Raw genomic sequence first — 11,965 nt, 5'->3', positions numbered from 1 at the left:
TTAGGATAAAAACACACATATATATATATGGCATTATTATGTGTTTTAGAACCATATGCTATGTGTATGTTTGAGTATTACGTGTTAGAGGGGTCATTAGAGGGGTCATTTTTTATGTTTGTGAATTTCATGAATGAAACTTTACAAACCATGTGCAGCACAATAGGTCTTCTAATCAAGTGTTCCTCTATAAAGTGAAATGCTGCAAATTAATAATTATCTGTACTCCACCCATCAATTCCACTAGCATAACAAACAACCTAAGGGAAAAAGACCAGAGGGTAAACTTATGCAATGTTATTAATAATGATAATTGATTTCGGCATAGAAAGTAGCAATAAGCTGGCAAGCAACTATGCTTTTAAAAATAAATAAATAAAATTCAGATTTGACACACCCTGGTACCGTATATAAAAACGGATACCATCCCTTGTCATATCACACTTTCCAAAGGAGCTGCATTTCTACTTGGAAAGGGGTCATTTTTGCTTGAACATCATGTCCTATTCCAGACTATCTCAGTCTCAGAACTATAGCTCAACTTCTTTCTCTGGAGGCCATAGTGGTGGTGGTGGTGGCATTGGCCAGTGTGGTGGAGGAGGCATTGGTGGCTTTGGTGGTGGTGGCTACGGAGGAGGAGGCTTTGGTGGTGGTGGCTACGGAGGAGGAGGCTTTGGAGGTGGTGCTGGTGGTGGCTATGGAGGTGGTGCTGGTGGTGGTTATGGAGGTGGTGCCGGTGGTGGCTACGGAGGTGGTGCTGGTGGTGGCTATGGAGGTGGTGCTGGTGGTGGCTATGGTGGTGGTGCTGGTGGAGGCTATGGCGTTGGTGGAGGCGACAGCTCCTTCCCTGCCAATGAAAAGCAAACAATGCAGAATCTCAATGACCGTTTGGCCAGCTATCTGGACAATGTCCGTGCACTGGAGGAGGCAAATGCTGAACTTGAACGTAAGATTAGGGAATGGTATGAAAAAAATCGTCCAGGAGGGCAAACTGGGGAACCAGGAAAAGACTACAGCAAATATTATAAGGAAATTGCTGACCTGAAAGAAAAGGTTAGTTTAAAAAGAAGACTTGTGTGTTTTGTTTATATTGTTGAATAGATGAAATAGTTCTTTTAATCTTGATTTATATTAACAAAAATAATGAAAACGATGAATCTTGGTTCTTGGTAAAAGATCTCAGTATTTAAAACAAAAGTAATCTTAATCAATAAGGTGTTTTTTTTTATGATATCTTAAGATAGGAACTTTTGTAGAAAGGGAACCCAGGCATCAGAGGCCAATATTGTCAAACCGCAGGAATGTGATGAAGCAAGGAATTTGACGTTATTATATCAACTGTTTTGTAGTGCCTGGTCCTTTCTCAAGAACAAAATATGCAAACTGTTCTATTTTTCTTGTATCCATTAATGTGTATATCTCCTGTATAAATGATAATTACTATTTATTGATATTTTGCTATTAATCGAAATTAATTGTGTATATTAGGTACTCTTTTAAACTTTTTGTTGGTTTATAGGTACGCTCGTAGGGTAAATCTAAAAATATGAATTTGTTGATTTCTGTTAGTATTGCTGTTGGTATAGATCATGTCAGTTTCTAAGTAAATGAAGAAATGAGTGAACAATGTTGATTTATACTGTTTGAAGGCTATGTTGTAAACCAGTCCATCAAAAGAGTTAATTATGTAGACCAATGTGTTGACTGATTATGAATAAGCATCATTCGTGAAATGCGTCAAGCTCTTTGGAATTATTCCTTTGACATGTCCTCACTTAAGTAAACGCCTTTCACGTGAATTGTAACGTGAATCTCAAATAAAGTTAAGTATTACATGATACAAGAGGACGTAGAGTGCTTTTTAATCACAAAGTGTATTCAACACACGTATCTTTGTTTTTCTGAATGGTAACCAATAGGACTGCAGGGGAAAAGGTCACATGTGTGGTTTATAAAAAAAATGTACAAAGCAGGCTTGCACAAAAACCCTTGTCACGTCAAGTCAAGTACTGAGTGTGTCTTAATTTTGTAGCCCAGCAAGCTTACCTATATTTTGCAAAATGTTTTCTCTTGAACTGTTCAATTTTACCATTATTTGCAGAAAATAAAACTATTCTTATTCCATGCTAAATATAGATTCAAGCATTGTAAAGTAATTAAAATTAAGTGACCTCATCGCGGATCACTGTATGAGAATTTTTTAGAAAATTTTAAAACTGTATATAACGTAAACATTAATAAGATTTTTTTTATTTTTTTATTTTTTATGAATTGATTGGTGATAGACATTCCCAGGATATATTACATTGTCATAAATAATACAATTGATGACAGAGCAAGTACCAGAAATAGTGAAAAATTTTATTATATTTCCTGTTAGTGTGAAATTCATGTCAAAACTAGTAATATTCAGTTAAATGTGAACTACGGAGAATTGACAAGAGAATTGCTAGTTGCAAATCAAAATAGTAGTTTGTGAAAAAAACTGTATTGAGGATTTTTTTCTGATTTTGAAATTAAAAATTGCCATCTATTTGTCAGATTTCCATAATTCTGAAATCACACGATTTGCATTTCTTAATTTTTAGATACCAAATATGTTAAATATAACTTACTCAAAAACAAGAAAAATAACAGCATGGGGAGCCTCCAAAAAAAAAGGGATTTGCACAGGGCGATTCAGTCAAGTGTGAATTGTCATGAATTCAAAGTGAATTTAAAAGTTTAGGTAGAAATAGGTAAGCTAAAATTATAGCTGATTTTGAGAAAATAAAAAATTCAGATTTTGCTATTTTGACCTATTGCCCTTCGAATTCACTTTAATTTCCAAACAAATCACACGTTACTGAAGAACATTGATTAGTTCAGCACATTTTTTACTGAAAAATACATGGTTTGATTGTTTTGAAAACTTTAAATTCTAATCTCAAAGTGTTATTTTCATAAAAGTAGTACTCTTGTAGTGATGAACGCTCAGAATATGCAATACCTCCTAATAAATGATTAAAGAAAAGGGCATGTCACTTATTAGAGTAAGTGCCAGGTACAAAAGATAATCTCTCTCAATTGTCAAATCAAGCCACACCTGTATTAATTACCTACAGCTCCAAACCTAAAATAATATATGTCATTGAACATTTTGGGATGATTAAGCAATTGATTTTCATGATGATTAAAAGCACCTAACATAACTTGGATGTTTTAAATTTGTGTATCTTTACTAAAGAGGGAGTTAAAATGATCTAGATCGAGACTCTTGTTCTTAGTCAAGGTCGGTAGACCACCCATTGAAATGCATGAAGGTAAAATCTTGTAATAACAGTTCCACAACAGGACATTATGCTGGGGTGGTTTAGGGTTCAAAAGTAGTTTGTATCTGTAATTGTATACCGCCAAAGTACACAGATTTTAGAAATATTTGTATTCTGTCCTGCTTTGAACTCTGATCAAATTCGCTTACAGAATGCCCCCTTCATCTCTGAACCTTCTATTCTTAGTTCAATTCCATAAACATTGCATCAATCCTAGCTCAGCTCTTAGTCAATCACAATTTTAGTGTACAATCTCTTATAGGTCTTTGGGCTTTCCCCCCCCCCATGCTCAATCCTGCCCACCTACAAAACTTTGTATTTGGAGGGATTATTTGAGACATTTGTCATTCATTTGTCAGGACTTAGACTGACTGCTTGAGAGATCACTATATCGATTTTTATTCTGTAGAGAGTTGACATGTATTGCAAAAAAAATTAGAGACTGAACGGTACAGTTGTTGTACATTTAGGATGAGGGCACAGATTGGATTTAGACAAGGTGTCGATGGCATGCTTTGGAATAAAATGTTGGTAATTTGCAAATGTTGAGGTCTGAAGTGTTGCATATAATACTGAATTAAAAGTGAGTCACTGGCATAATTTAGGTTAAAGGATTAGCAAACATTGGCATAATTTTTAGGTGTGTAAAATCCATCCCTTTTCTATTTTAGGTGTGTCTGGTTTTGTCTCTTGGGTTTAGCTGGCAGTAGATGGCAGTAATTGGTTATGACATAGTTCAAGACAGGAGACCAAAGATATTAAACAACGACCTTTCTCAAATTCAGGATTCCTTCCACCCTCAATTTCCCTTTCTATTGTTTTAGGCTTCCCATTTGCACCACCCTCTTATTGCACCACCCTCTCACACTTCGCTGCAGCCTACCATCGATGCATGTCTTCTTAGCATTTAATGTCTGTTGCTACAACCTATACGATCATCAGTCATATTAAAAGAGTAAATCATAGGTTGCCTCTTGTTAGTTGAGCCTAGAGGTCTATGCATGGACAAACACAGCAGTGGGCAATAGGGGGCAACTAAATACGATCTTTCTTTAATTTAAATAGTGTCTAAGGGTGGCAGTGTTTATTAAGATTATAGCTTTGTTTTCGCCTCTTGGAAAGCTGTAAGCTGTACCTCTGCATGAGAATCTGATTATCTCGGTAGATGTCACAGATTTAAAAGTTACAAGACAGATATAGTAGAATGGTCAACAATATTCAAGACATTACACTTGTTAAAAACCATGTTTTTTTGCACTTATATTGTCCGTGCATTCATTAAAAATTATCCACCCTTTCTTCTACACTACTGCGGATAGAGCGCACCTATTATTTTCCATAGCAAAATAAATTGAATTGAAGTCAAAGGAACATTTAGTTAGTTGCTCCACTTTCAAAATCCACCAAACATCTGTTTGTTTGTTTGTGGGGTTTTCTTTTTACTAACAATTACAAGTTTATTAACTTTCATCTTCCATTTTTTAAGCACAATGTGCTTTACCAGCTCCCATCTAGTTTGCCTGCCATCTTTCAGTGGGTGCTCTGTACACATTCCCCTCTTTAACCCCTTAAGGACACATGACATGTGTGACATGTCATGATTCCCTTTTATTCCAGAAGTTTGGTCCTTAAGGGGTTAAAAAAAACCAATAGTAATGCTTTGTTACAGAATATGTTAAGCACCATGTGTGTTTGTTGAAAGTGGTGATTTATGGATGAACTAAGTTCTGCTAAGTTCAGTCACTTTAAACTATCATGACATTGACATTTAAAAAATGTTTCTACAAATGCAATGTGTATTAGCGCATAAAGTAATGGTAATGTTGGGTTTTTGGTATTTTTCTGTAGATCCTTGCTGCAACTATTGACAATGCCAGCATAATTTTGCAGATTGATAATGCCAGGTTGGCTGCTGATGACTTCAAACTGAAGTAAGTATATTGTATATTGTTTTACATTTTTTTAAAGGGACACTATAGTCACCTAAATTACTTTAGCTAAATAAAGCAGTTTTAGTGTATAGATCATTCCCCTGCAATTTCACTGCTCAATTCACTGTAATTTAGGAGTTAAATCACTTTGTTTCTGTTTATGCAGCCCTAGCCACACCTCCCCTGGCTATGATTGACAGAGCCTGCATGAAAAAAAAAACTGGTTTCACTTTCAAACAGATGTAATTTACCTTAAATAATTGTATCTCAATCTCTAAATTGAACTTTAATCACATACAGGAGGCTCTTGCAGGGTCTAGCAAGCTATTAACATAGCAGGGGATAAGAACATCTTAATTAAACAGAACCTGCAATAAAGAAAGCCTAAATAGGGCTCTCTTTACAGGAAGTGTTTATGGAAGGCTGTGCAAGTCACATGCAGGGAGGTGTGACTAGGGTTCATAAACAAAGGGATTTAACTTCTAAATGGCAGAGGATTGAGCAGTGAGGCTGCAGGGGCATGTTCTATACACCAAAACTGCTTCATTAAGCTAAAGTTGTTCAGGTGACTATAGTGTCCCTTTAAGTAATGATATATACAGAGTTATTAGGATAATAAGAATAGATGGAAACATATTACTGGTAGCCACATTATATACATGACACTATTTAGATACATTTGACAAATCCAATTATCTCCTAAACTATTATTTTTTGGGTCATACCATGACAATGCAATCTTGACATTTTACATGTTTGGACATATCATAGTATAGACTTGAGATTTCTTGAAAAATTATTACAGTGAATGGTTTTCATGTTCTTAACCCCTTAAGGACACATGACATGTCTGACACGTCATGATTCCATTTTATTCCAGAAGTTTGGTCCTTAAGGAGTTAAAGGACCACTATAGTGTCAGGAAAACAAACCCCCACCCTCAGGGTCCCACTCCCACCGGGCTGAAGGGGGAGGTTAAATCCTTACCTTTCTCCAGCGCCGGGATCCCTCGGCGCTGGGGACTCTCCTCCCTCTTCTGATGTCATTGGCTGAATGCGCATGCTCGGCAAGAGCCACGCGCGCATTCAGCCAGTCCATAGGAAAGTATTCTCAATGCTTTTCTATGGATGCTGGCGTCTTCTCACTGTGAAAATCACAGTGAGAAGCGCGGAAGCGCCTCTATCAGCTGTCAATGGGACAGCCACTAGAGGCTGGATTAACAATTTGTAAACATATCAGTTTCTCTGAAACTGCTATGTTTACAGCAGGCAGGGTTAACCCTAGAAGGACCTGGCACCCAGACCACTTCATTAAGCTGAAGTGGTCTGGGTGCCTATAGTGGTCCTTTAACAGTCAATATACCTCATTGTCCTGGAAAATAAAGGCGGTAGATGAAATATCCTATTTTATTTCTACAGGTATGAGAGTGAGCTAGCCCTTCGCCTTAATGTGGAGGCTGATACTAATGGCCTACGTAGAGTCATGGATGAACTGACTATGGCCAAATCGAACCTGGAATCAGAATTTGAAAGTCTTACTGAAGAACTTGCTTATCTGAAGAAGAACCATGAGGATGTAAGAGTTTTTCTTTTTTAAATTCAACACATTGATATCAAATACCGAGCTGATGTAAGAAACTAATTATTTGGCAAAAATCTTCTGTCTTTTATCATCAAGGAAGTTAAAGGTTCCCAAGGAACATCAGTGGGTGAAGTCAACGTTGAAATGAATGCTGCTCCTGGTATAGATCTGGGCAAAATTCTAAATGACATGAGAGCTCAGTACGAGGCCCTGGCTGAAAAAAACCGCCGGGATGCTGAAGACAGGTTCAACCAAATGGTAATTATCCTCATCTTTCATAAACCTTACCAGATCTTCATAAAAATAAAGAGCAACAAGTAATGCATTTATTCCCCTTCCCCAGAGTAATGATCTGAAGAAAGAAATATCAGCAGGAGCAGAGCAGGTCCAGACTACTAAGAGTGAAGTCACTGACCTAAAGCGTTTACTTCAGTCCTTGGAGATTGAACTCCAGTCACAGCTTTCCATGGTACAGTATGAAGTAGAGACAATACTAAAAACCATTAGAAAACTAATACAACGGACACTCCAAACCCCACTTCAGCTTGTTTGGTTATTATCGTTTATATATTTATTTTCTATTTGTGCAGCAGAGTGTCCCTTTGATTCATTGTATCACAGTTAGCCTTGAAAACAATGTGGGAATAATTCTGACCATTGAACAAATATTATTGAACGTAACATAAATTGCAAAGTGCCATTCACTTGTAAACCTCAAAAATTGTGTTTCCTTTACCTCTTTCTTAAAATATCCCATGAGGTACGTATGTCATCACAGATGGGGGAATTGTGCTTTAACTAATGGGCACTATTTCTGAATGCTAAGAGAAAAGATCCTCTTACAAACTTACGTACCATGAAAACCTTGAACTAAAACCCTAGAAGAACACAATTCTGTAAAAATTATTGGACTTCTATAATTACCATATAAACAAACAATTAACTTTATTCATTACGAAGGTCCTAGAAATGTTCCTGAAGACATCTGTTTATTTATAGGTTTTCAAGGCTAGAAAACATTCTGTTCCAAAATGCCAATAGTGCAGTTACAAACTCAACGTATTAATACAGTATAATCAGTATATTAAGCCTGTTTGTATTTGCTTTCTGGTAGAAAAATGCTCTGGAACAATCACTGGCAGAGACAGAAGGAGGATATTGTGCTCAGCTTTCCAAGTTACAAATAACAATTTCTGGTATAGAAGAACAGCTAGCTTGCATCCGTGCTGATTCAGAAAATCAATGCTCAGAGTATGAACAGCTCCTGGACATCAAGAACAGACTGGAGGGAGAAATTCAAATTTACCGCAAACTATTGGAAGGTGAAAGGTAAGTTCCGCCCGTTCTAGACTAAATGCAATAAAAGAAGACCTCCTTTAAACACCAGCAGATATAGTAACAAATCTAAGTTGATTTTCCAAAATCCCAAAATATATTATTATTATTATTAGATATATTGAAATTGTTGCAAACAATATCTGCTTATACTATTTTAAAAACACAAAAGGTATGTGCTAACTTACTTTCGCTTATTGGAAATACTTGTATACAAGAACCATATTCGGGGTTTAACTAAATATTAATTATAATTTTTTATCCACAGTGGAGGCGGTCAAAGCAGTGGTCAAAGCAGTGGTCAGAGCGGCAGCCAGCGAGGTGGTTCAGGGTCTAGTTCAGGATCTCGCAAAGGTAATCCCATTGTATATAAAAAGAACGTACTAAAAACAGGAAAAATAAAAATATGCAATTAATGTTTCCATGACGTTAACTCATCCATAATGTTAATAATCAACACAACTGTCAAGGATCCCTGTTTTATTTAAATTCAGTAGCATAAATTGGATTTTTTTTCTTCCAAAATTTAAAATCAGTATGGATGTTATTCATCACAATATAGCAAATGTAAGCTGAAAACCAGTTGATATGATGTATACTAGTTTTCTATAATTTTGAGTAGCTATATTTTAATTCATTAATTTAAAATATCATGTACGTACAATCAATTTAATTACATAAATATGATAAAAACCAATTGTATCCTCTAAGAGAAGAGTCACAAACAAATAAAACACATAAATTAAGAGTCTGTGAATTCTTCCCGGTCTGCTATCCTCACAGAATGAGATGGAGGGAACAAAATTGCTGAATCTAGAGGAAAAGTAAAAAGATATTTTTCACACCTCACACATATATATTAATTGAATATAGGGATATGTTCACATAATATTAAAATCTTTCCTGGCTAGTGATAGTGCACCATTAAGCAGACACAATTTAACAATCGTATTTTTGTAGTTTCTTCCAAAACTTATATAAATCAAAATGAAAACTTTCTGTCAATTTTAGATGTACCCCAATTAGTGAAGATCCTTGCTCGGGTTGGTCAACCCAAACTAAGAGAGAAAAATATGACTGTTCCAAGCAAACCCTCTCAAATGGGCATTATTTTTATTTTTCCATTAATCAAAAACTGTCAAGACATGCTTGCTAAGGTTTTACAAATGTATTTTTGTTTGTTTTTCTTAAATACAATATGTTTCTAAAATTACCCATAAATTAACGAGATCCCCAATCCCAGCCCATTTCTAATTGTTATCAATATTTTATTAATTTTTTTGGTTTTTAGAAGAAAAGAAAAGCACATACGTCACCACTATCGTTGAGGAGAGAGTGGACGGCAAAGTTGTCTCAACAAAAGTGAACAAAGTTGAGCAAAAGTTGTGAGAGAATGGACATCGGTTATAATCATGTTTTAAGTCTGCTTATTGTCCAGTTAAACTCATTGGGATAAGTTACTTTGGCTAGATAAGTTCATTCTATTTAACACCTTGCTATAACATTGCTGTGTTTATTTTATGAAATCAAATAATATTTTTGCTTTGCAATGAAGTGCATTGAGTTACATTTTTCATAAGCCCTTTCATAAATGAATACGGATCTGTCAACTTTGAGCTTTTCAACTTAATATAGTTACCCATGTTTTAGACATATTAATTATACTAGTTAGTCACTTTTTTGACTCAGAAAAATACATCTTGCATTTCTGAATGTTCTGTATAATTACTCACTCACTTGTTGTGAGTTCTCAGGGAACCAATCAGCTTTTACTAAACAGATGTAATGAAAATTGTTGCAAAATGGCTGCCCACACCAGCATTTTAGAAGATGGCAGTTCTTCATTAAAGCGTGGAGTGAAGCAATTAATTATTTCTTATTGGTGGAGGGATCTACATGCGTCAAATACTTACGTGCAGTTCATAAACTAAGTTTAAAAGGCAATATACTTCTCTTTTCTCTTTAAATAAACAAGTGTAATAAATTAACAAGTTGCATCAATCATGTAAATCTGTGTTTCATTCTTTTTTTATTAAGTTTTATAGTAATAAAAACAGAAACGACAAAGAAGATACAATACAACAACCGAGAGAGGTATTACAAAAGAACAACCTTTCTCGGAAAGGACAACAACACATAGGGTATATCAGATTAAGTCTTATATATCTAAGATATAACTCTTCCAATGCATATAGGTTTGGAATACAATATAAATAAGTTGAGTCATCCCATTTCTGAGAAACCCACTACCCAAAAAGATAAAACATATAAGACAAATATAACTGGTCAGAGATATTTACATAAAATAACAGGTTGAGAGTTCCGTATAACAAAAAAAAAAGAAAAAGGAATATAAGCAAAGAGTAGCACTATTATCAATATATGGTCAGTATATGGTCAGGGAGCCCATAAGATAATATCCAGTACTGGGTTTCGGTAAAGTCTATGGATAATCTATTACATTTGTCCAGATGTTTCACACCAGCCCTTTAGTCATATCAACAAGATTATAGTATAACATCAGAATATCAACATTAGGATGATCATTCATAAGTATGATCCCTTTTTCCATCTCTAGTTGGTATAATAATTGGGCTTTAACTTGGTCTCTATTGGGGATCAAGGTACTTTTCCAGAATCTCGCGATAAGAATTTTAGTTGCTAATAAACAATGTGAAGTCACAATTTCGCAAGTATCCTTTATTTCTTCACCCAAAATATGGAGAAGGGCAATTTCTGCTTTATGCTCCAATCTAGGGCCTCCGATCCTATATATTAGATTGAATGAAATATTCCACAGAGGCTTAATTCTGGGACAAGCCCACCAGATATGGAGCATAGAGCCGTCTTGTTGGAAACACCGCCAGTAGTGTATGGCTTTATTAGTCATCATAAAGGATTTACACCAAACAGTTTTCCCAAACAGTTTTCCCAACTGGCCGTCTAAACCTTATAAATTATCTTTAAGATAGCTCTTTATACAAAGATAGTTAAATATTTCTCTAATGGGTGAATCCAGCATATCTTTAAGAGCTTTGAAGCTTTTTAATTGTTGTTCATTATAAAGATCTTTTATCTTATAATTAGGATCTTTATACCAGTTTACCAGATTAATCTCCAGCATATAATGTTCTAAAGAGCTTAAACCCAAGTTCTCATAAAGTTTTTTGTTGATTTTTAGTTTTTTCTTTATAATATTCCATTCTTTTAGTGTTTGTAATAAAGATAGAGGATATTGAGATGGAATCTCAACCATTTGATTATTCTGACTTGCTTCTCTCCAGAGGAGAAGTTTAAGGTTATCTAGTCCAATTCTAGCTGCTTTGATCTTGTACCAAGCTTTATTTTTAGAATCACTTAATTGGAGATTGCTGGCATGTACCAGCATATTGGCCTGATATATTTGGGAAATTAAGGGGTATCCTAATCCCCCCTGTTGGGCTTTCCTAGATAGGGTGTACGTATTAATTCTTGGACTCTTCCCTCTCCAAATATAAGATGTAATACTACAATGTAGCATACTTAACCAGTGTGTAGATATCGAGAGAGGGAGCATCCCAAAGAGATAAGCCCATTTTGGGATTATATAGGCTTTAATGGTGTTGATCCTTCCCCACCAGGAGATTTCATGCACTCTCCATTCTCCAAAGTTTAACGTCGACATTAACCAAAGAAATGGGGAGATAGTTACTCACTTTATAGGGGATTTTACCTTGTTTCAAAATCGGAGTGATATGTGCCCTTAATAGGTCTAAAGAGGCAGACCCTTTAGTCGCCATTTCATTAAAGGTGTTCGTTAACAACGGG

General features: G+C 35.4%; 1 protein-coding gene across 1 annotated transcript; it reads left to right on the top strand.

Moving 5' to 3' along the window:
* The first annotated feature begins 455 nt into the window (after window positions 1–455).
* Window positions 456–10,070, top strand: LOC134614925 (keratin, type I cytoskeletal 47 kDa-like). The gene is made up of 8 exons (XM_063459199.1): window positions 456–1,053; window positions 5,160–5,242; window positions 6,661–6,817; window positions 6,920–7,081; window positions 7,167–7,292; window positions 7,938–8,152; window positions 8,427–8,512; window positions 9,450–10,070. The coding sequence occupies exons 1-8, from the start codon at window positions 499–501 to the stop codon at window positions 9,545–9,547; spliced, it is 1,482 nt and encodes a 493-aa protein (XP_063315269.1). The 5' UTR covers window positions 456–498; the 3' UTR covers window positions 9,548–10,070.
* The last annotated feature ends 1,895 nt before the right edge of the window (window positions 10,071–11,965 follow it).

This window comes from Pelobates fuscus, chromosome 6 (assembly GCF_036172605.1).
Source record: "Pelobates fuscus isolate aPelFus1 chromosome 6, aPelFus1.pri, whole genome shotgun sequence".
NCBI lineage: Eukaryota > Metazoa > Chordata > Amphibia > Anura > Pelobatidae > Pelobates > Pelobates fuscus.
Note: the sequence above shows the minus strand (reverse complement) of the source record. Positions and strands in the feature narration are given on the sequence as shown.